Raw genomic sequence first — 25,994 nt, forward strand, 5'->3', positions numbered from 1 at the left:
GTGATATAGGTATATTACAATATATATTAGCAATAATATACACAGCAAATCCAGCATGTCCAAATTAACACTGTCGGATTTGATTTCAACACTATTAAAGTGTCTATATGGGTCCACACCAGAGAGTGTTAATTTAACTCTTTTTGGAGAGTTGGTACGTTAACTCTGATTTAGTGTTAAACACCAAATCTGTCTGGAGTTGATCATTTAACACTTGGTGTTAAGAGTTTATATATTAACTCTCAAAGAGTATTTTAGTTTAACTACGTAAGAGTTATCTTCTAATTCATTCTAAAAAGCGGGAATTTTACTGTTCTGAACTTCTAGAAATTTCTTTTGGAAATAAACATTTACTAAAAAGATGCAATGGTTTTTGAAAAACATTTATTCTGAACTGTGCACCACAATTTCAAAACATTTTCTGAAAGATGTAACAGTATACATGTTCTCACTTTCATTAGAATTTTGTTTATCAAAAGGTCTGACATGGTAAATGCAAATAACAGCATTCTCATCACTTATTTCTTCAATACAATATGCATGTCCTTCATTCATCCCTTTGTGGAACTTCAACGCACTTCTGCTCTCCCCCATATTCCATCTTCACAAGCATATCCTGTGCGGAGATTGAATAAAAATTAGTTGACATTAATTAATGGCACAAATAATCCAGTAAACAATTGCAGCACAGTAAAAAAAAAAGGAATCCTCTTTGAGCCATTACTTGTGTAAAGTATTTTCCCAAAAGACAAAGACACAGGCAACAGGTAATACTGAACTAAATGTAAAACCTCAACCTTTTTCATTTTTACCTAAACCGTGTGCACAAAACTCTGGAGGGATCTATGCTAACGTAGAATCCAGTCAGGACGTCAGCTACTGCTGTTTGCTCGTGTTTTTTATGGGCGATCGTTTTCAGGCTTCAAGTAGCACCATTATACCAACATTTCACATTCTAGACATTGTTTTATTTGTATTTGACCAAAGGTTTGACTGAAAATTCACATGCAAGCTTTTTTTCAAGGCTGTGGTATTTGCCCGCAGACAATACCTTTCAGCTAGCTAAAACAGAATATTATGCTATCACCGAGCAACATGGCTAATGCCTTTCACACAGCTTTGTCTCAACTCCAAAGAGCCACAGGAGTAAAAGCTAATAGAAATAATTGAAACAATCTTTGAAAAAATGACTTACCAAGCATGGCAAACAACTCAAATATGTAGAGCAAAATGTTCTGAAACGGCTTCACTTCAGCTTCGATTGGAGGCGTGCTGGGGGCGGAGTCTGTGAATTTACTCTGTTGGTGTCATAGCCCCTCTAGGAGTTCAGAGTTGAGAGGTCAGGAGTTAATGTTTCCATTGTAACACCTCCAGATTTGACATAGAAACACTCATTTTTAACACTCGATTTTAACTACTTCATTTTACACCTCAGAGTTACATTAAAAGAATGTGACTCTGCTTAGAGTAAAATTAACTCTACTTTTGCAAGAAGACTATTAACACCAAAACATTTAACACTTTTGAATTTGCTGTGTAGATATGTAAGTATATTACAGAAATGGGTCTATTATGGTATGTTATAATGTACACGGTATGAAGTATGTTGTGAATATTCTATAACTAAGTATGTACAAGTGAGTACAAGCTATGTACATGTTATGAACAGGATACAAATATGAAAAACTATACAGAATATGAAATAAATAACTTTACAGAAATCTGAGATATACAGCTATACAGAAATGGGAACTATGCAAGTTGTAAACAGTTGTAGGATTAAAGATTATTGAATGTACAGAATGATTATTTACACAGAGCTATACAGTAGTGCAGTTAAGATAAGTGAGGGTGTAGATAGTTTCTACAGAGGCTATATAAAGTGCTAGTGGTTGTGAGTGGTGGTTCACTCCATGTTATTATTGTGTGTTTGAGGGTACAGTTGTCCATTGTGGGGGTGTGTATGTTCAGTCCATGAGTTTAACGTGGGTCAGATGTCAGGAGGCAGAGTTCAGGAGTCTGACAGCTGTAGGGAAGAAGCTGTTCCGGTACCTGGTGGTCTTAGTCCGGAGGCTCCTGTAGCGCCTCCCAGAGGGCAGGAGGGTGAAGAGTCCATGTGATGGGTGACTGGGGTCTTTGATGATTTTCCCAGCCCTTTTCAGACACCGCTTCCTGTAGATGTCTTTTATGGCAGGAAGTGGTGCTCCGGCGATGCGCTGGGCAGTTTTCACGACCCTCTGCAACGCCTTCCGGTCCGAGGCAGAGCAGTTCCCGTACCAGACTGTTATACAGTTGGTCAGGATGCTCTCGATGGTGCAGCGATAGAAGTTCACCAGGATGTCTGAGGACAGGTGGTTCTTCCTCAGAGTCCTCAAGAAGAAGAGGCGCTGGTGAGCCTTCTTGACCAGCTTGGAGCAGTTGGTCGTCCAGGTGAGATCCTCGGAGATGTGGACTCCCAGGAACTTGAAGCTGCTCACACGCTCCACAGCCGTCCCCTTAATGTGGATGGGTGGATGTGGGTCAGCATTCCTCCTGTAGTCCACGATGAGCTCCTTGGTCTTCTCGGTGTTAAGCAGCAGGTTGTTTGTGTCGCACCACTCAGCCAGACGATCCACCTCCTCCCTGTAGGCGGCCTCATCGTTGTCACTGATGAGGCCAATCACCGTGGTGTCATCTGCAAACTTGATGGTGTTGGAACCATCAGCAGGTCTGCAGTCGTGGGTGAAGAGGGAGTAGAGGAAAGGGCTCATCACACAGCCTTGTGGTACACCGGTGTTCATTGTGATGGTAGATGAGCAGCGGTTATCCAGCCGGACATGTTGGGGGCGGTTGGTCAGGAAGTCCAGTAACCATTTGCAGATGAGGGAACTGATGCCCAGGTCTGTCAGTTTCCTGATGAGTTGTGAGGGGTGGATTGTATTGAATGCTGAACTGAAGTCTATAAACAGCATTCTGGCGTAGGTGTTGTTGTTGTCCAGGTGTGAGAGGACAGAGTGCAGTGCGATGGAAATTGCATCCTCTGTGCTCCTGTTCTGGCGGTATGCGAATTGGTGGGGGTCCAGGGTGGGGGGGAGACAGGATTTGAAGTGTGCTAGGACCAGCTGCTCTAAGCACTTAGTGATGATGGGGGTGAGTGCTACTGGGCGGTAGTCATTGAGGCAAGATGGGTTGGAGTTTTTGGTTATCGGGACGATGGAGGTGATTTGAAGCAGGCCGGTACCACAGCGTGGGCCAAGGACAGATTGAATATGTCTGTGAGCACTCCTGCAAGCTCCCCAGAACACGCTCTGAGAACACGCCCGGGGATGCCATGCCATCAGGACCTGCAGCCTTGTGGACATTGATCCTGCTCAGCACCGCTCCTACATCGGTGGGGGAGAGAGTCAGAGGTTGGTGGTCTGGCGTCACGTCTGCTTTGGTTGTGGTTGTGGGGTTCCCTCGCTCAAAACGAGCATAAAAGTTGTTGAGCTCGTTGAGGAAGGAGACATCAGAGGATGCGGGGGAGGGTTTGGTGGTCCTGTAGTCTGTAATGGTCTGGAGTCCTTGCCACATGCCAAGCAGGACTCCAGACCATTACATTTAAGCAGAAATGGCAATTATCATACATGAACAGATTCTCTCCCTGACATTTTTGGAGTATATCTGAGTTAAATCATTGGGCAGATAAATATCTACTATGTTTGAATTACAGAATACTTTATCTATAATAGCATTTACTGTCCTGTAACTGAAAATAACTTCAGTGACTTGACTTCAGACATGACCCCTAGAAAATGTTTAAAATGTTCACTACTTTTGAGACATATCTCAGCACAGTTCACCAAACTGAGCACAGGAAACAGGAACCAGTCTACAAGCTGCATCAAACACAGCATTAGTCTGAACTGGTTTGTTGTTCCGCCCACTGACAGTGAACTGAAACAGTGAGGCTTGACTTGACACAAAAACAGCTCAGCTTCTTTGGGAACGCTTCTTTTGTAAAACTATATAATAGCATTAAGTCTGAAAACTATTTAATTATTTTAAAAATACTTTTAGTAGCAAAGAGTCACCTGTGCTCACTATTGTTAAGTCTTCCATCTACATCAAGACGACATGGAGATCAGAGCTCTCTGCATCAGACTGTGTGAGTAGTTGCTCTAGTTCTACATTATTAATAGATTTAGGTTATTCATTCTGATTAAAAATATGACAGTTTACTTTGTTTTATATTTTAGGCTAGAAAAGTAGTATTTTTGTGGACATATGAGATGTAATAATACTTTTAAACTTTTAGTACATTTAGCAATTTTACAGTACATGTGTTAGTTACTCTGTACCTCGTTTATCTCTGTTCAGTGATGACCATCATGATTATCTTGGGTGTACAGGATGAGAAAGTTGGTGAGTACCAGCTGTTTGCTTGTCCATATCAATGTTCACATTTTGGACAAGGAATTTAGCAGAAAAAAAATAACTTGTGAGAGAAAAAAATGTTTCTGTGATATTTGTTATTGTTTTATTTACTGTTTTATTCATTCACTGTTGATGTGTGGGATGCCAGATTTAGTAGTAAACTTTAAACTGAGTCTTTCTTTTTTCTTTGTTTCAGATGCAGTTTCTCTTCGTGTTGTTCCAAACAGATTGCAGTTCTTTGAATATGAATCAGTGACATTTTATTGTGAAGGGGTCGATTATTGTGAAGTTTTGCATAAATTCAAAGGAAAAATAAAATCATGTAGTAAAACTAATAAGATGACACCAACAGGATCATCCTGCTCCATTCAAACTGTTTATGCAGACAACAGTGGAGAGTACTGGTATGAGCTTGAAGGAGGGAGAAGAAGCAACATTATCAACCTCTCTGTCACTGGTAGCTTTGAATAAACAAAACTTTTATGACATTCATTTTAATAGAATTTAATTTCATGTATTTAATTATCAAATGCATCTCATTTAGCTGGTCCTGTGATCCTGGAGAGTCCTGCTGTTCCTGTGTTGATGGAAGAAACTGTGACTCTGAGCTGCAGAAACAAAACTCATTCCTCCAACTTTAAGGCTGAGTTCTACAAAAATAGACGCTCCATCCATAAAACCTCCACAGGAAACATGACCATCCAGAGAGTTTCCAAGTCAGATGAAGGACATTACAAGTGTAGCATCTCGGGAGCTGGGGAATCACCAGACAGCTGGCTGAACATCACAGGTGAGACACTGAGATGTTTTAAGATAAGATTTAGACATACATATTATATGAATGACAGTTGATTTGGGGGAGGCTGTTGCTCAGGAGGTAAGAGCAGGTTATCTGCTGATCGGAAGGTTGGTGGTTTCATTCCTACCTCCCACAGTCTGTTTTTAAGTAGATCTTCGATGCATGCTTCGGAGTATGAATGGGTGTGAATGTGTGTGTGTACATGTTTTGAATACTGATAACTTTCCAGCTTCCAAACCTAAAATGCAGATTTTAATAACTAAAACAGGTGTGTGGTGTTTTAGAAGCTTTAATTTCATTGGAAAGATTTTTAATGTCATTATGAAGAGCGAAAATTAACTTTTGATGGTTTACCATTCTTGTCTCATTTAAACCTTCCTGTTTTTTCTAACCACCATTTAGAGTCTCAAAATAAAAAATCCAAATCTAATCCAGACGAAGAGGCGTGCCATTTTTCCTCTGCTGCCACACGGATCATTTCTACCATTTTAGTTAGTGCCCTGTTGGTGGTAGTGGGACTGTATCACATTTGCAAAGCTTGCTGTAAGAGAGGTAATGACAATTATTATTATTTCTATTATTATTTTTTAAAAAACTTTAAACAACTTTTTAAAAAATAAAAGTGAATGTCATAAACTAATTGGCTTGAACTAAAAAAAAACATTTATACCTTTTATATGTGTTTAAAAAGCAAATTAAAAATTATTTTGTCATTTATTCCTTTAATCTTCATAGAGGCCGACACAGTGGATGCAGGCAAAGCAACACCTGCTGCTGTAAGAGAGACGGAGGGTTCTTTACTCAGCAACAGTAGCACAATATTACTTCTGTCAAAAGGATTTTTTTTCTCTTGTGGTGTTGTCTGTATCTTTGTTAGACGTGTATGTAATATTTTTGTATGTAATATATAGATGCGAGTGATAATTTGAGCATCCAAAACTTACGCCCCAAATGGAAACCACTTAGAAACAATTTTAAACCTCTTCTTTTAGACACGAACTGTGTCTCATACGTCTCAAAATGTGAAGTTCATCTTCAGACATCCATTCTGTTTCAAAATTAACTTTAAACGTAATTAGTGTTTTTTAACAATAACATTCAGTGACTAGCATTAACTGTCTCATAAAGTACACTACTGCAGGAGAAGAAAATGCAAAATAATAATTTTACCATTTGACAACACAAACAACAAAGTAATATATAATGGAGTAGTATAGTACAAGACATTAAAAAATTTAACAAAAAAATGTTTAGAGCTGTAAAGTGTGATATCTTGGTTTTGTGCAAAGGCAGGATCAAAAGTAGCGCAACTGATATTGTTGTCAAATTATCAGGCAAGCAGCAAAAATTCAATTTGAAAAGGAAGTTTTTAGTTAGCTCAGTGTTCCGTATGCCATCGCCTTACATAACAGGCCCATCTAGGAATGACATCGATTTTCTTTCTAAAATTGAATTTCAGATTTTCCCCAAAATGTTAATGAATACATTAAAAAACAAACAGGAATCATTATCACTAATATTGCTGTGCTTATTATCGCCACTATCCTGCTTCATTACTATATTACTATATGAATAATATAGCAACATATTACTATTACTTCCTTATTATATGAAGATGCATTGACCTGTATCTACTAACAATTAGGCCTTGGTGATGCTCAACTACAAGGTAATATTAATTGTGATAAAAAGGCATGCCCATGATAGCGGAGATAAGAGATGGACGCAAAATGCAGGCACCGGCTTGATGCGAGTGAGTGTTCATTTACAAAGGTGAGGACACAAACAGAAGTGGGCATGGCACAAACAGAAACTAAGGGAAACCTGAACTGGAAAAACTAAGGAACAACAAACCAAACTAACAAACCTGAAATGCAGGAGACAGAGAGCAGAGATGCAGGGCAACATGGAGAATGAAATGCATGAATACACAGACGGACCAACAGGAAGCAAAGGCAAATACACAATATAGACGCAGGTGAACCTACTTGGGCAAAGGACACAGACCTTTAAAGTAAAACAGGAAACCCACAGACTGAACTTACAGACGCAGACTCAGTGACAAAAAACAGAGGGAGCACAGAGTACAGGGACCAGAGTGACATGAGGAGCAGAGGAAACCAAAACCTAAGAACTAGAAACAGAAACCAAACCAAACCGGAATACTAACAAACGTGAACCAAGAAGAAACCACAGACTAAGAAACATAATACTACAAAATCAAAAACTGGGTCACAGAACTAGGAACGTGACAATCAGAAACATCACCAAGTAAGTGTTAATGAACTAAGAAGAATTTGTGTTTTTTTATTTAAAATTTCTTGTCTACCAATTTATTTAATTGTAGCATTCGTCCGAGGAGAAGCAGGAACCAGCAGAGCAATGTCTTCAGCAGGTCCCCAGCAACCCGTAGCAGTGGATTCCTTCTATTCTACTAAACAAAAGGTAAAACTATATGGACACGGATGCCTTATGTGCTGCATTAAGGCATCCGTTAAGGATTGGTAAAATTGACAACTTCATACATGGAATATTTATACTTTTTCACACATATAACACTGCTAGATTTGCATATGTAAAACTCTGATTTCACTAATGTTTCACACTGAACATATTTTTTGGGAACTCCTCAAAGACCTGAATATTGGCGTGGAATATGCACCATAGTCATTCTTTTTTCTATTCTATGTTTTACATGTATGAGCAAAGATGGTGGCGTGCACAGATGCAGCGGCTCACTGCTCCTCACGTTTGGTGCTTTGTTTTTTACTTTTTATACGGATATATGTGTGGGTGCATGTGTTTTCTATTACTATACATTGAGTAGTCAACTTACAGTCGTCAAGACCTTCTGAATTTGGAATTAGTCTGACATAATATTCATTGCGTAGCATGTCACCAATTCCACGGCATTCCAGAAGAAATAATAAGAACTCCAGGGTCTTCCCAGCGGCAAGCCAAAGAAGAAATGTAAACAAAGAAGGCAAAAGTTTGTCTGCAGGGTAAGCCTGCTAGTATGGCTAACAAAACAACGATTTAAGCCACTGCTTCCAAGTATCTTTCTCTCAAACGTCAGGCCCATAACCAACAAAAGTATGTACAGGACAGCAGCATTGTACAGAGACTTGGCGGCAGTCATTAATTCTGGATTCGGCTATTGAGCTTGCAGGTTCCAGTTCCGAAACAGTCCTAGGGGGGTGCAGTTAGCCACTACTTCTACCTTGCTAGGGTCTGTGGAAACACCCTGATCAGAGATGACGTGGCCCAAGTAGCAAACCTCCCGCTAGAAAAAGGCAGGTTTACCAAACTTTGCTTTTAAACTTTTAAACCTCCAGCTGGAGCTGACCTAGCACTACATACAGTCGCTCAAGACGTTGCTGTACTGTTGATGAGAAGATTACAATGCCATCAAGATAGAGAAGCAGAGACTGGCATTGTTGATCACCAAAAATGCATAGCTTTAGTTTCTGGAAGGTGCTAGGTGCATTAAAGAGCCCAAACGGCATTTGGTTCCATTCAAATAACCCAAAGGGAGTGCAGAACGCAGTCTTGGGTCTATCCTCTTCCGTAACTGGGACTTGATTCAATCAATCAATCAATCAATCTTTATTTATAAAGCACTTTTCATACAGAGAAAATGTAGCACAAAGTGCTTTACATAGTTAAAAGCAGCCCACCCCACCCTCCAACTCACTCCCCACACTCTCAATACACATATATCCCCCCACCCACACACACATACACACACGCGCACACTTAAAGAGTAAAAATTGGGCTGGGCTCGCATGAGCCAAGTGAGGAAACACTATAACAGGGAGCCGTCTGCACCGGGAGCCGGTCACAGACCGCAGCCTCCAGGCTGGGCACACAGCAGGAGGGAGGCAAAGGAGCCCCCCAGCCAGGCTGAGAGGACCCCAGAGACCCAGCAGCCACGGTCAATAACAGCCCCGGTGCAGAGAGCGCCCTCCGAGGAAACACTGGAGATATGACGCAATACAATATATATAGGGTAAAATGATAAAATAAATAAGAACAGGATACAATATAAATATAAATAGAATAAGAAGATTAAAAAATGAATAAGAATAAAATCAAACAAATATTAGGTAAATCCTAAATTAATAACAGGATAGAATAAATAAGCATAAAGTAAATAAACGCTAAGTAAAAGCTAAATTAAAAAGGTGGGTCTTGAGCCTGTTCTTGAAACTAACCACTGGCTAAATCCATGGTGGAAAATCAACAGGCACCAGTCAGAGCATCTAGGGATTCCTCAATGTGCAGCAGGTGGAATGCATCTATCCTCGTTTTGCACGGGCTGCCACCCCGAGCAGTCATGTCATGGGAGATCAAGTTAGTGCAACCCAAGTCAGTCTCTTAAGCAGAAAAGACAGAGCTGTATTTCTTAAGGAGAGACCTCACCTACTCCTGTTCCTTTGCTGACAGTTTAGACAAATCAATTCCTTGAATCTGATCCAATTATCACTGATCTTATTATTATTTATTATTATTATTACTAACATCATGGCACTTTTGTAGTGCATGGACATGGAGCTTAGGGGCCTCTGTGACAGAGCCCAGACTAAACAATGCTTCACCATGTTGCCCAAAAAGCTTGTGGTAACATTTCCAAATAACATTCATCCCTAATGCACCTGGAGGATCTTTAACGATCAACATGCCATACTGTGTACCTGTGATATTGGTCTTCCTTCTACCACCTACCGCTGGTTTAGAGACTTCCTCTCAGACTATGTAGAGAGAGTTAGAGAGGAGCCCTATCTTTCCCCAGCCCTCAGTACACCACCTTGTAGTGAGTCAGGGTTAAGGCTAAGTCCCCTACTGTACGCTCTGTACACACATGACTGTGTTCATTCCCACCCAGACAACACAGTCGTTAAGTTGATACCACCATGGTGGAGATCATCTCTGGGGGAGACGAGACGGCAAACAGAGCTGAAGGTTAGACACTGTCAGACTGTTGTGTAGACAACAACCTGGACCTCAATATCACCAAGAAAAAAAAATTGGTAGTCGACTTCAGAAGGTGGAAGTATTCACTGCAGCTTTTAAGCATCAACAGAGAGTGTGTGTTAAGGGTGTCCAGTTTTAAGTTCCTGGGTGTGCACATAGACACAGACCTCCAAAGGAGCTCAAACACCTCAGTGGTTTTAAAGAAGGCCCAACAGCGTCTCCACTTTCTGAGAATCCTCAGAAAAATGGACCTGAAGAAGGAGCTGCTGACCGTCTTCTACCGCTGCTCCATTGAAAGTGTACTGACATATTGCATCGGTGTGTGGTTCTCCAGCACACAAAAAAGCACTTGAGACAGTCATTACTATGGACCCCAAAAATAATTGGACATCCTCTTCCCTACCTGAAGGACCTGTACAGCACTAATTGTCTCAAGAGGGCACGCAGCATCCTACTGGACTGTACACACCCAGGACACCGGGTTTAAGCTGGTGCTGTCTGGCAGGAGATTAAGGCTGCTGAGGTCTCAGACGAAGAGACTCACAACAACAATAATAATACACAACAATACACATGCACTTCTTCTTCTTTTAAATAAAGTTACTGTGTTGTGTTGTGTTGTGTTGCGTTGTGTTGTGTCATGTTGTGCCATGTTGTATGTAGTGCCAACTTGGGACAATATTCCAGTTTCATTGTACTATTCTACTATGTATGATTGTGCAATGACAATAAAGAGTTTTCTTGTCATCTATCTTACATTTTTTCTTCTACACTTATTTTGTGTGTCTCACAGGTTGCAGAGAGAGAGAGAGCTGAAGAAATAATCACATCTGAGGGAGAGTGAAAACAAAAATATAACTCAGTTTTATCACATATTGTTCTAGTAATTAACCAAGTTGTACATTGTCATCTCAGTTTTGTCTACATGTCTATAAATTGTTATATGTTTTCTTTTTTCAGATACAGCTATTTGCCATTACTGTGTGGTCATAAGTATATATAAACCTTTGCTTGAATACAAGCAAAGGTACCAGTGTGATATTTAGAAGTTGAAGTTTAAACAAAGTGTTCGATCATTCCATTTTTACACATGTATGTATGAATAACTATGTATGCTGTTAAAATAAAAGTGCTGGTGCAGCTTTTAAAAACACCCATTGTGGTCAACTGCTAATGTCAAAGTGTCACATTACTTATTACACAACAGACACACTGAGGTTGTGGTCAGCAATGAAATATAACTACCAAGTCTGATACTGAGCACGACTTTAACTGACTTCAAGTTAAAGTCTATTAGAGACACCACTTATTTTGTCTGGGTATACACAGACAAAATAAGTGGTGTCTTATTTCATTCTAAAAACTATCTTAAATAAAGAAAATGATCTGAATTGCTACCTTACATTTGTTCATTTGTGAAAAGCATAAATCAGGAGCTCTATATTTGCAATTTTGTGCAAATATAATGTGTCTTCAATTTAAAGATATAATTAATGCATTTATAAATTAATTAATGTGCAATTAATTTTAAAAAAAGCCACATGCTCTACATACATTAATGCAAGTAGGCGAATAGAGTTGATTTTTTTTTAGCTTTAATCTCAGCTGTTGGCAGTAGTCAAAAATAAAAATGTCTCTATTGTGGCGAGCTCAGACAAGGAGGAGACAGAGGTATCGTTTGGTCTTGCTTCCCGTGAGCCAGCCAGGGAGCACAGCCGTTTATTAACATTTGCAGAAGAACACTGCCGCTAGCTAACTGCTCAGCGCGGCAACAACAACAACACACAGGGCACCCTCTGACCCCGGAAGGACACACCGTCGCAGCGAGAAGGCGTCACTCATCACTATGGCAACATAAACAAAACAGAACCCCGGACAGCCCTGACCCGCTACAATATTACTATATATATATATATATATATATATATATATATATATATATATATATATATATATATAGTATTATTTTAGGTTAGTGTGACAGAGGTAAAGAAAACTCTGATATTACTTTCGTTATCTGTCCCTTCACTCCCACTGTTTTTCATTCATCCAATGAATATAGACTTTCTTCTAGACCCATTTACTACTGCTCAGCCCAGGCTGATACTCACCGACAAGGTGAGCCTGGTTGTGATTAAAAGCTATTTAATGGTGGCATTGAGATTAAGCAACAGGAGACACATTAGCAACTTGAAAGAATCATCGATGCGCTCCCTGATGCAGCTGGTCACAGATGATCTGTACTCCTACCAAGTTGGTGTGGTTCAGTTCTCTTTTTCACTGTAGGGTCCCTTCATTCTTAACATATCTGTATTGACCTGAGTGTAAATTCGGGAGCTTAATGTGTATTGTACAAGCACACACCCTTCAGGGCAAAGCTATGCCCACAAACGGCAGCGTAGAAAATCCAGGCAGCTTCTCAGTGTCTGAGCAACCAATCAAAGAGCTCTTTACATCGCACTACATGGCTAGTTTGTATTGCTTTGGGATTTCAGAAATGAGATAGCTAAAGAGTAGTTAATCCAATAGCTAATATAATTTTAATGTCAGAACTAAATCTTTGACTTTTTAAAATCATTGAGTTATTTATCTTTTTAAAATGTGTTTTAAAAATGATTTTTAATTTTGAAATTAGAAACTGTTTTTTGAAATGAGGTTTTTATTGAGAGTTTATTTCTTTTTTTTTTTGTGAAATTCATTTTCAAAAGTATTTATTTATGTATTAATAATTCATTTTGAAAAATAGTGTTTTTATTTAAAATTGAATTATTAAGCATTTTGAGTTTGCATGTGTTTTTGTCATTTTGAATTATGATTTATGTTTAAATCCACTTTGTTAGTCATGAGTTTATAGTGCCGAGATTGTTCTGTTTTGCTTTTGATTATTAGATTCCCTCTTGTGTTGTTCTTACTTCCCACGTGTTTCACTCTGTTCCCCCCTGCTTGTCATGTTTATCTTTGTTTTTGGGTTTATCTGCACCTCTGTGCGTGTTCCCATTACTTCCTGTTTTACTTTGGTAGTGACTGTGTGTGTCTGTGAATATGGTGTCTGTGTGCACCATGTTTTGGTTGGCTTCTCTTACTTTGAATGTACCTTGTCTCATGTATTATGATTAGCTTTGCCTTCTCTGCCTCGTGTGTAATTTGCCCCAGCAGTGTTCCCCATGTGTTTCATGTTCCCTCATCATTCCCTGTGTCTTTAAAGCCTTTTGTTTTCTTCTGTCCAGTGTTGAAATCTCTCTCCAGGCTTTGTGAGGCTCTCTGTGAAAAGTCTAATTGATTTTGCTTTCAGATTTTAGTTGCAGTTTTTTTCTTTACTTGGACATAATCAAGTGAAAATATACTGTAAAGATAAAGTAAAAAACAAAAACATCTTAATAATTACTAATGAAGTTGGTTACCAGAAGGAAAATGGTGGCCACTTGCAGAACCTGGCAGGGTAGAATATTTATCATTTTATATAAATATAACATACAATGTTAATTTCAGCTACCAGTAACAATCAGAATCACAATGTCTTTATTGTCATTGTCACAGGTACAACGAATGTAGAAGTGGTCTCCAACCAGTGCATCATCCGTAAAAATAAAAAAATGTCAATACAATCAATAAAATAAAATACTTAAAGTACTAATAAGAATAATCTTACTGTATGTACAAATATTTACATACATTCCCACACACATGCCTCAGTCAGTGCATAGATCATTTCAAGGGTAGCGTGATGGCCATTTTTTGGCAGGCAACAAGGCGGCTGGGAACAGCGAGTGCCAAACTATCTCGAGCCATCAGAGCAGCAAAGCGCACACATTGCAGAAGAATGTACATTAACTTCCAGGACACCAGTGATGCATGGCACATGTGGCAGGGCATCCAGGGCATCCAGGCCATCACCAACTACAGGAAGACGACACCTGCCTGCAAGGGTGACTCTTTCCTACTAGATGTGTTGAACAACTTCAATGCATGGTTTGACGCTCAGAATGACCTTGGTGAGAAGGTCCACCCCGTCTCACAACAACCAGGTTCTGTGTCTGACCTAGGCTAATGTAAGGAAAACTCTTCGTTACCCCACAGAAAGCTGCTGGTCCAGATAACATCCCTGGAAGAGTGTTCAGAGAACGCGCAGACCAGCTGACAGATGTCCTCACTGACATCTTCAGCATCTCCGTGAGCACTGCTGTCGTCCCAACATGCCTCACGGTCACCACTATCATTCCTGTACCAAAGAAGTCCTCAGTGTCCTGCCTGAGGCGACTACCATCCTTTGCACTCACACCGATCATGATGAAGTGCTTTGAGAGGCTCATCATGAAGCACATTAAGACCTGGCTGCCACCCACACTGGACCAACTGCAGTTCGCCTATCGCCCAAACAGCAGATGAAGCCATCGCCACCACCCTACATTTTGCCCTCACCCACCTGGACAATAAAGACACATATGTATGAATGCTGTTCACAGACTTCAATTGAGCACTCAGTGCAATCATTCCTCAGCATCTGATGAGAAAACTGAGCCTGCTGGGCCTGAACACCTCTCTCTACAATTGGATCCCGGATTTTATGACTAAGATACTGAGAGACAGTCCAGATCATTAACAGCATCTCCAACACCATCACACTGAGCACTGGAGCCCCTCAGGTCTGTGTGCTCATCCCACTGCTGTTCACTCTGTTGACTCACAACTGTGCACCAATGCCCAGTTTGAACCACCTCATTAAGTTTGACACAACTGTGGTGGGTCTCATCAGCAAGGATGATGAGTCAGAATACAAAGGGGAGATGCAACAGCTAATGGATTATTTTAGAGTCAGCAACCTGTCTATAAATGTGGACTAAACAAAAGAGATTATTGTTGACTTCAGGAGAGCATGGAGAGAGCACTGTCTACTTAACATTGATGTATCCTCTGTGGAGGTCATCAAGAGCACCAAATTCTTTGGATTCCACCTGGCGGAGAATCTCTCCTGGTCCCTCAACACCAGTTCCATAACTAAGAACACCCAACAGCATCTCTACTGATGCAGAGACTGAGGGAAGCCCATCTCTCACCATCTATTCTCACTACCTTCTACGGAGGGAATATTGAGAGTGTCCTGAGCAGCCGCATCACTGTCTGGTAAGGTAACTGCACCGCATCTGATCGCAATACCGTAGAACTGATAGTGGGAACAGCTGAGAACATAATTGGAGCATCTCCATCCCAGACCCTTAATGAAACCCACTGAATCGGCAAAGCCACCAGCATTGTGGAGAACCCCACACACCCCTAACACACACTCTTCACCCCACTGCTTTCTGGCAAGTGCTACCGGAACATTCAGGCCTTCACTATTAGACTGTGAAACAGTTTAGTCACCCAGGCCATCAGACTCCTGAACACTCAGTGGCTGTACTCACACACACACGCATACCTGCATATGGTATATGTCATATGTAGCACCATGGTCTTGTTTCACTGTGAAGACATGGTTGGAATGAAAATAAAGCCACTTGACTTGACACTAATGCCACCTGGCACTGTACCATCCACTGGACCAGATCTGGGGCACCCTTTTGGTTGTAATGATATTAATAATGGATTGGATTTATATAGCGCTTTTCAAGGCACCCAAAGCGCTTTACAATTCCACTATTCATTCACCCTCACATTCATACACTGGTGGAGGCAAGCTACAGTTGTAGCCACAGCCACCCTGGGGCAGACTGACAGAAGCGAGGCTGCCATGTCGCGCCATCGGCCCCTCTGGCCAACACCAGTAGGTAAGTAGGGTAAAGTGTCTTGCCCAAGGACACAACGACCAGGACAGAGAGCCCAGGGATCGAACCGGTGACCTTCTGGTTATAGATGCGATTCCCAACCCCCTGAGCCACGGTCACCCGTTGTGACCAATTAAAGGACTGGTCAAAGCCAGGAATGAAAAAGGAGTAGTAACAACTAGCCCCAAGAACGACTTCATCTCCCTTTTTTTTTGTTTTAGCTTTGGGACACAGGCAGGATGCAATGGTTGCTGTTTTATCCATCCAGGTGCGCAGCAGCATGTGAAGCACGTGAATATAGCACCCTGTTCACGAGGTGCAGGAATGTTCAGGGCTCTGAACAAACTGAACAGATGTGTGGCAAATTGATATGAACCACAGGGAGTCCATTTTTTGACATTGAATTCTGCTATAATCCCTTGTTTAAATCCCTTGTTTAAGTCTTGAAACCCCAAGCAGTGCCTAATTGATCATGTCAATATGGACTAAAAGATTCAGAGGAATGTTTCTTAAACCACGAGGTATAAAAGTAAATAAAAGTATAAAACGAGGTATAAAACTGCTCTGGAGGCAAAAATTGGTCCAAGATGACACTATCAAGATTTAAAGTATCAAATAAAGCAGTCACTGTATATGATCAATTTAAATCATTTCAAATTGAGTGATTGTTTTTTAACTTTTCATTTTTTAAATCACAATATTTTCAGTTGTAGTGTTACTAAGACTAACAGAATTTGTTTTCCCTACATTTTGATCTTCTTAACCTTCTTCTCTTTTGCAAAAACATACTAAAAATATTTTCAGTATTTTCCTCACTATTATTTTTTTGCTAGTATTTGTAACAAAAAAGCAAATTCTTATCAAATAGCATCACCACTGAGTACACTTCTGTTAAGTGACGGCTGTGTGCGGACAGGAATAGGACCCAAGGTGCAGACTCCAGAGACAGATGAGAACTCAAAACTAGTGATGGGACGTTCTGTATCGAGGCTTCGGAGCGTGTGTCGAGTAATGGAGGGGGCGTTTCCGCGAAGCGCGTATCGAGGCTTGCTTCATTTATGGGAGGAGCTGAAAATGATGACGTCCGAAGCCTCGCTGCCCGGCTGTACCACGTGACTGGTTCAGGAAGTGGTTCGAACTTTGCCGCGAGATATGACAGCGATATAAACCCCTCAGACTTCATTCAAAAATGTGGGTGTCTGATGGAGAGTTGCGGTTAGTGAGAGTTTGGAGACCGTTTGGAGGTTTATGAGAGTGAGGAGAGAAAGTCAGGAGAGAATGGAGCCAGCTAAGAAGAGGAGGATGTCCTCCCCTGTGTGGGAACATTTTGATCTTATTCCTCCCAACAAGGTATGTAAATTTCTACAGAAGATGTATTTTCATGATACTGATGGTGCAATACAATTTATGTTGAGCTGTCTTGACTTTTGTACAAGGTGAAGTGTTTTCTATGTGCCAGGGAGCTGGGATATAACAACAACACCTCATCCATGCTTAGGCACTACAGAGCTTTGCATGAGAATAAGGGGAACACCGATTGTGGAGCAAGACCAGGTGAGCCATCAAATGCCATGATAATATAGCATGCAGTAATGTTACTAAATGATATAACAATATTATACAACTGTTATAAGTTACGTATGTGATATTTATATTTGTGCTTTATCTTTATTGTCTTTCCTCAGGAGAACAATCTCAAATAGATGAAGACCTGGTCAGCGTGGTGATTGAGGACTCCCAGCCATTTAGCATTGTGGAGGACAAAGGATTCAAAAGATTTGTTAAATCATTAAATCCTAGCTATGTTCTCCCCACTAAAAAGGTCATAAAAGCAGTGAAAATTTAGTTTTTACAGAATAAAATGTGAACAGGCAGGACTGAGGCTCAAAGCCTCAGTGTGTAGCTGTCCATACCTCAACGTTACAAAAGCACAACTACTGTCCACACCCCAACCACACCTCACCTCACAGTAAATGATCATTTCCATTTCAAGCATTTCCAAATAATCATTTCCCATACTGCCACTATAAATATACACAGTATACTGCCATCACTACAATATACATGTTTTACACACTCCTTTTGTTGTTGACATTTACAGGCTGTGTGCAAAATGCCACACTCTTCAAATTCATGCCAGCTATTATTTTTACGTCCAGTAGGTGTCCTGCTAGAGCAAATGAAGCTTCATGAAGCTTCGCGTTGGGGTGAACCAATTGGATGAAAAGCTTCAGTGCTTCATGGGGCTTCATCTGCCCATCACTACTCAAAACAACTTTAATATTAAACTCAAAAGTAACATAACTGGGGAAAATCAAAATAAACTTACACCGGCAGACTGACAGAACACACAGCTAAATAAACGGTAGATCGCCACTTGGACACAGAGAAACACAAGGCTTAAATACACAGAGGGAGCAATCAGGGAATGAGTAACAGGAGGGAAACACAGCTGGGGCAAATCAGGCTTAACGAGACCAGGGGAAGAAAAACCAGACACATTAACATCAGTCATGGACTTTCAAAGTAAAACAGGAAACATAACACAGACTCACAGGCAGGCACTATAACAAAGGGAACAGAGACGTGGGACCAGGGCAGACACAGACACTGACTGGATGCGGGGATACAGCAGACAGGGGAGACAGCAACATGGAGCACAGACAGAAAACCAGAACACTAAAACTCTAACCAAACCCCACCCAGAGAACCTAAACTAAGAATAATCCTAAAACCCATAAAGCAAAGCTAGAATATAATGAAATAACAAAAATCAAAGAACCAAAAACACAAAACACTGGGTCAACGACCCAGGGACCCTAACAACTTCAGTGACAAAGATTAAATAAATGTTGAAATGTTACACTACCATTAAAGTGATGTTTTTATTGATTATTGCCAGTACCATTACTTTGTGTATAGTAACATTTACTGTTACTGACTGAAAATATCTTCAGTGTCTCTGGTGATTCCCTGAGTGGGCGAAAGACACCTAGAAGATGTTTCAAATGTTCCCTTTCTCAGCAGCGTCCACCAAATTGAGCACAGGAAACAAGAACCAGTCTACAAGCTACATCAAACACAGCATTAGTCTGAACTGGTTTGTTCTGCCCACTGACAGTGAACTGAAACAGTGAGGCTTCACTTGACACAAAAGCAACTCAGCTTCTTTAGAACGGCTTTTGTAACGCTAGATAATTGCATTCAGACAAAAAACTAATTAAAATTAAAATATTTTTATCAGCAAAGTGACACCCCTGTTCATTTCAGTTAAGCTACAATTTTCTGTATACAGCAATACGACATGAAGGTCAGTGCTCTCTGCATCACACTGTGTGAGTACTTTCTCTATTTCTACGTTATTCTAATAATAAAATTAGGGTTATTCATGCTGATAAAAAATATGAATTGTTTTGTTTTATACTATACTAAGAAGGGTTTTGCATTTTGTTGGACTATGTATGAGATGTAATAATAATTATTATTTTAATTTAACTTTTAAGCTTTTAGTACATTTAGCAAATAATACAGTATGTGTATAGTTACTATGTAGCTCTTTTTGTTCTCACTTCAGTGATGAGCATTATGATTCTGCTGTTTGTACAGTATCAGAAAGTTGGTGAGTACCAGCTGTTTGATCATCTATATCAGTTCATTCATTGTTTAGATGCATTATGGTGGTTTTAGTAGTAGAGTTTAGTAAAACTCTAAACTGATAGTTTTTTACTTTTTTCTTTTTCTTCAGATGCAGTTTTTCTTCGCATCATTCCAAACAGATTGCAGTTCTTTGTATATGAATCACTAACATTTCACTGTGAAGGAGTCGATTACTGTGAAGTTGTGCATAAATTCAGAGGGACAATAAAATCATGTAGGGAAGTTACTGAGACAAGACCAACAGGATCATCCTGCCGTGTTAGAATTGTTTATACAGACAACAGTGGAGAGTACTGGTATGAGCCTGAAGCAGGGAGAAGAAGTAATGTTATCAACCTCTCTGTTACTGGTACTTAAACAAACATTTTATGAAATTTATTTTAATAGAATTTAATATCATGTGTTTAATTATCAAATGCATCTCATTTAGCTGGTCCTGTGATCCTGGAGAGTCCTGCTGTTCCTGTATTAATGGAAGAAACGGTGACTCTGAGCTGCAGAAAGAAAATTTCTTCCTCCAACTTTAAAGCTGATTTCTACAAAAATGGACGTCTCATCCATACAAGCGTCACAGGAAACATGACCATCCACAGGATTTTCAAATCAGATGAAGGATTTTACAAATGTATTATCTCAGGAGTTGGAGAATCACCAGAGAGCTGGCTGAAAGTCACAGGTGAGACACTGAGATGTTTTAAAATAATGTGTTTCTACATATGATTTGGGGGAGGCTGTTGCACAGTAGATAGTAGGTAGAGCAGGTTATCTGTTGATCAGAATGTTGTTGGTTCTATTTCTGGCTCCCCCAGTCTGCATAAGCTTAAGATAACTCTCCGATGCATCAAACCAAATGTGAATGTTAGCTTTAAAGCATAGGAGGAATTGCTATTGTGAAAGAGTTGATGTGACATATTGTATAAAGCTCCAGAAGAGTAGAAAAGCTCTGTACAGTATAAGAATTACCTCTTTAAACAAAGAGGTTAAATCTGTTTGTATGATAATTTTTGAAATACTTTGAAGTTTCCAGTGTGCACATCTAAAATGCAAATTTAAACAACTAAAACAGGTGTGCCAAACTTTCCATGGGTTTTTAGAAGCTTTAAGTTGTTTTGAAAGGTTTTTAATGTCATTATGAAGAAGCTAAAAATAACATTTGATTGTTTACCATTCTTGTCTCATTTAAGCCTTCCTATCTGTTCTAACCATCATTTCGATTCTTTTAATTTAAAATACACAAATAATCTAGACAAGAACGTGTGCCATTCCTCATCTGCTGCCACACCTTGCATCATTACCACCATTTTAGTCAGTGCTCTGTTGATGGCAGTGGGACTGCATCACTTTGGCAAAGGTTACTGGAAGAGAGGTAATGAAAATTATTATTATTATTATTATTATTATTATTATTATTATTATTATTATTATTATTATTACTGTTTTTATTATTAAGTGGAAACTTTTTACATAAAAGTGAATGTCATGGACTAAAAGACTCGAAACAAGAAATCCTTTTATTTTTTGTGTTTAAAAAACAAAACACAAAACTTTTTCTTTTTTTATGTATCTTGATAGAGACGGGCACAGTGGATGCAGACAGAGAAACATATGCTGCTGTAAGAAAGACAGGAGGTATTTTACTGAGAAACAATATCACAAAATTACTTCTGTGAAGAAAAGTTTCACACTTCTTTTCTCATGTGGTGTTGTCTGTACCTTTATTCAACGCATATATATTATGTATAAATGTCAGTGATAATTTGAGCTTCCAAAACTTGCGCCTCAAATGAAAACCACATAGAATATAATTTTAAAGCTCTTCTTTTAGACACATGCTGTATTTCATACAGTTCAAAATAGTTGCATGTGACATAAATGACAACTTCAGTTTTGAATTCAGCTTCAAAATTAAGTTGAATCATATTACTTTCTCTTTTTGACGATAACATTCAGTGACTAGGATTAAGTTTCTCACAAAGTGTTGTACTGCAGGAGAAAAAAAAATGCAGAATACAACCAAGAATTTTACCATTTGACAACCAATTAAACCAAAAAATATATGATGGAGTAGTTATAAATTTAAAACATAATAAAATAAAAGACATTAAAAAATATCAGACTTTTTGGGAGAAAGAGTATATTTTGTACATTAAATCTAATACAAATCACTCAGAAGTGTAAAGTGTAATATCTTTGTTTTGTAAAAAGGCAGAATTAAAAAACCAAGAAGCTGTTAAGAGCATCTGATATCCTTGTGTTCAAAGTGGAATTACCAGACAAACATCAGAAATTCAAATAGAAATTTAAAATTTTAGTTAACTCAGTACTTCTTACCTTGCATAATGGTGGGCCCATGTAGAAACAACACTGATTTTCTTTTCTTTCCAACCCTGAATTTCCAATTTTCAAAAAATTGTAAACCTAATGAATACATTGAATAACAGACAGGGATCATCACTAATATTGCTGTGGTTATTATTTCCCTCATCCCACTGTCCTTCTTACAAGATGAAGATACATTGCCCTCTAAACCTAGTTGCCACAGCGTAGGCCTTGGTGATACTCAGCCGCAAGGTAAGACTAATTGTGATTTAAAGCCATTTCCTTTATAGCATTGAGACATCAGAAAAAAAAATTGAAATGACAAATAAGTGCTTTTTTAAATTATGTAAAGTCTTTTTGCTATCAATTCATTTATTTCCATCATGTGTCAAAGCAGAAGCTGGAACCAGCACAGAGATGTCCTCAGCAGGTCCCTGCAAACCCAGAGCAGAGTATCCCCTCATTTCCACTAAACCACAGGTAAGACTGGGAACAGGTAACAGATAACTTATGTGATCCATTCACACAATATGTGTTGGATAATAGAGATGTATAAATCTGGGATTGGTAAAACTGACAACTTCATAATATTCAATTTATGGTGATGTATATATGTAAAAATGCTGATTTCACTAAATAGAATAAGAAAAGTAATTTGTTACACTGAACATACTTGTTTGGGAACTTCTCAAAGGAGTGAATATTGGTGTGTAATATGCACCATAGTCATTTTTTGTCTGTTCCATGTTTTTAATTGTGTCTTCTACACTTTTTTTGTGTCTTACAGGTTGCTAAGAGAGAGCCGCCTGAAAAAATAGTCACATCTGAATGAGAGCAAAAACAAAGAAGCATTTTCACATATTGTTTTTGTGCTAAGAAATTTGTACATTATCATCTTAGTTTGGTGTTCAAGTCCATAAACTGTTTTTTTGTTCAATCAGATCCGGCTAGTTGCCTTTCCTATGTTGTTACAAGTAGATCTAAAGTTTGAAGACAAGCAAAGGCACCTGCCTGATAATTATAAGTTTATCTTTAACCAACTTGGTCTATCTTCTTTCCGTTTTTAGACATGTATGAATGCTGTTACAATAAAAGAGGTACTGCAGCTTTTAAAAGGGTCCACTGTGGTCAACCGCTAATTTATTTTTTTTATTTTTTATTTTTTTTGTTGTCCCGTTTGGATCTTTAGCCATCAGAATTGTTGTCTTAAGGCCAAGAAAGATGCCAAGCGGATTTATTTTACCAAGTGGATCATCTGTCTTGTCTTAATGTTGGTTTAAAATGGAGCACTGTAACAAAAAATAATTTCCCCCAGGGATCAATAAAGTATTCTGATTCTGATTCTGATTCTGATCATGGCCTTGCCATATTGGTCCATTTGATTGACCTTTATTATAATTATGTATTTATTTTATTTTATTTTCGGTTGCTACAAACGGGAAAGACATGACTGGGGGATAGGACAGGGAGAAAGAATGAAAGAAAGAGAGGGAGAGAAAGAAAAACAGAGGGGAGAAGAGACGGTGAGAAAGGGGGGAAGAAAGAAAGAAAAACAAACAAAACACCTGGATCACCTGTATGGAGGAAAAAAAACAGAAGAGAAAACAAACAAAAAAGAGCAACATAATAACAAACAGCACCATCACAATAAACTAGCTAGCAGTAGATAACAGTAGATACTAAATATTAAACGATATTGTGCAGCATGTAATATAGACAGCGCACAATGTGCTTTGGCAGCAGCCAAGAAAGCTGTAGTCCGTGTCTGTGAACACCTGTGTGTACACCTGTGTGTACACCTGTGTGCATACCTGTGAGGATCAGCATGCTTGCATTCCAAAGGTTTCTCCATGTAATGATCTCCTAGGGAGTGTGGGGAGTCATAGCCCCATCCCCCAGTGCATGAAGCAGGTATGGAGGAGAACCAGGCCCCAGAGTACGAGGACCCGAGGAGGACCACCAAAGGATGGGAACTGTGCCACCTTCCTGGGAAGAGCTGAGTAGAGCCCCAAACGAGAGGTCACTCAGCAGAACCACCAACACACCAACGTCTGAGGGCATCAGCCACCGGCAGGGAGTGTGGTGAGGGGAGATAGGCCTCCGTACTCTGGAGGGCCTGAGATGTACCCAGAGAGGTTGAGTCTAAGACCCAACCTGACATATACAGTAGACACATACCCCAATCTGACGGCCAGCACCTCCTCCCAGCCCCCCAGCCCTAACGGCTAACAGAACTGGGGTGAGTGAAGACCCCAAACCTCCCTCTGCCCGCTCATATGTAGTGTTGCTGTGTGCTGTTCTAAAGTGCATGTAAAACACAGGAGAGCATGGTTCCTGCTTCCTATCAGAGAGCAGCACGGCTCCTCCCGAAAACCCTTAGTGTCTATATGCATTTAAAATTGAGGGCAGGGCACCAGCACCAGAGTTGGGTTGGAATACACCGACCATCCTCTGGATGCTGTAAAACGTGGCCACCCCCAAGGCCCTATATGGGACAGAGAGTGCCTCCCCTGCACCCTGGTGACATACCTGCACCCCAAGCCCTTTTTTTGTGCCCAGTAGGCACCCTCACACTCTGGAACCCACCAGGGCAAGGGGGCCCAGGCCCATCCGGACCGGGGCCAGCAGCAGCAGCACCGCCCAGCCCCACAGAGTCCGGGGCAGCCCACCCGACTCCACCCAAAAGAAAACTGCACCCACCCCATCATCCAATCATCTCCCAAACTACACAAGACAATAGACACCCAGGTTGAGTTCATTCTCTCCCCCACCGGCAGAGTGAGCTCCTGTAGAGAGGAGACCACCTGCAAAGATATAACAGCCTCCCCACCAGTTAGAGAGCCCCCTAGTTGGGCTGATGCACCAGCGGTCCCCTGCACTGGGGCTGAGCCCCCCTGCACCCACCCGCCCACAGCTCCGGCGACACAACAACCAGGACCCAAGCCCCCAAGGCCCAGCCAGCACCCCAGACCGGGGGCGGAGCACCCGAAGACCCCCAAGCCTCCACGCCCGTCCCGGACCTACCTAGGGGCAGCCAGGCTACCAGGCCAGTAACCAACGTCCGCCAGCACAGACCCTCCCCATCTCCGCTGTACGCAGCCACAAGGAAAACACCATCTAAGAGCAACCAGAGCACCTAACCAGGTCATGGCCACATCCCCCGGGTTAGGCCCTCCAGGGAAAACGTCCCTAGGGACTCCCCAGACGCCCTAAGGCCGTCCCTACCCCCATATCAACCACAATAGCAAAGGCAGGACCAAACCATGACCCCCCACCCCCACTAGGTGATGAAGCCGATCATAGGAGCCCAAAGGGATTGATCAAATGTGATGGCAGAGGCTGTATCAAGACTAATGTGATCTATTAGATGGTTTTTATATTGGTTAGAATTAAGATTATTTTTATTTTTTATTTTTTATCCAGTTAAGTATGTATGCTGAACAGACTCATGAGGAGACAGTATGACTGACTTGACAGAGGGGACCCACAGGAAGGTCCAGGGTAGGCACAGAACAAAGGGGCTCAAAAAAACAAACAGAAACCAAAACAGCCACCTCAAAATACTGGGTCAAAATGACCAAGAACTGTAACAGAGCATGACTTTAACTGACTTTAAGTGTGGTCCAGCTGGAACTGCATGATAGTTTGAATTACTTGTTGTGCTTTGGAAAACACAGCAAAATATGGAGAATGTCTTTTCATTCAACATATTTCACATACAAGGGTCAGTACTAAAGACAGAAACGTGTGTTTGGGAAAGACGGCTGTGTTATCTACCCTGGAACACCACGATTTATTGATTCAGATGTGGATGACACCTCGGTGAAAATCAAATCTCAGGACGTACCACAATTTGCTGATCACATTAACTCGGTGGACCAACAGAACATTCTCCAGTGAAGATATGAAAAGTGTCAGGTTAGCCTTCGTAGACTGTGAGATTTCCATCAGTAATAGGGGACATTTAAAAGTTGAGTGCAGGAATCAAAGCATACAGATCAGTATTTAAGGTCTGATTCTCATCATCCACTGGAGCATAAACCGAGTGTCATCAGGACGCTTAGGGTTATGGTGTTAGGGTTCAAATT

The 25,994-nt window shown here is 40.3% G+C and overlaps 1 protein-coding gene and 2 long non-coding RNA genes across 3 annotated transcripts; 2 read left to right on the forward strand and 1 right to left on the reverse strand.

Annotated features, from left to right (window-relative positions):
* Positions 1-367: 367 nt before the first annotated feature.
* On the reverse strand, positions 368-1,318 carry LOC145422363 (uncharacterized). The gene is made up of 2 exons (XR_013903645.1): positions 1,196-1,318; positions 368-616 (listed from the first exon to the last, which is right to left on the reverse strand). It is a non-coding gene; the product is annotated as an uncharacterized LOC145422363 (long non-coding RNA).
* Positions 1,319-4,479: 3,161 nt separating this feature from the next.
* LOC113015458 (uncharacterized) lies at positions 4,480-11,321 on the forward strand. The gene is made up of 6 exons (XM_080293499.1): positions 4,480-4,852; positions 4,940-5,185; positions 5,597-5,746; positions 5,930-5,970; positions 7,542-7,639; positions 10,962-11,321. Exons 1-5 carry the CDS (start codon positions 4,528-4,530, stop codon positions 7,605-7,607), a joined length of 828 nt encoding a protein of 275 aa, XP_080149625.1. The 5' UTR covers positions 4,480-4,527; the 3' UTR covers positions 7,608-7,639; positions 10,962-11,321.
* Positions 11,322-20,907: 9,586 nt separating this feature from the next.
* On the forward strand, positions 20,908-23,247 carry LOC113017456 (uncharacterized). The gene is made up of 5 exons (XR_013904474.1): positions 20,908-20,953; positions 21,160-21,216; positions 22,093-22,158; positions 22,304-22,386; positions 22,694-23,247. It is a non-coding gene; the product is annotated as an uncharacterized LOC113017456 (long non-coding RNA).
* Positions 23,248-25,994: the final 2,747 nt, after the last annotated feature.

Source organism: Astatotilapia calliptera, chromosome 3 (genome assembly GCF_964374335.1).
Source record: "Astatotilapia calliptera chromosome 3, fAstCal68.1, whole genome shotgun sequence".
Classification (NCBI taxonomy): Eukaryota; Metazoa; Chordata; class Actinopteri; order Cichliformes; family Cichlidae; genus Astatotilapia; species Astatotilapia calliptera.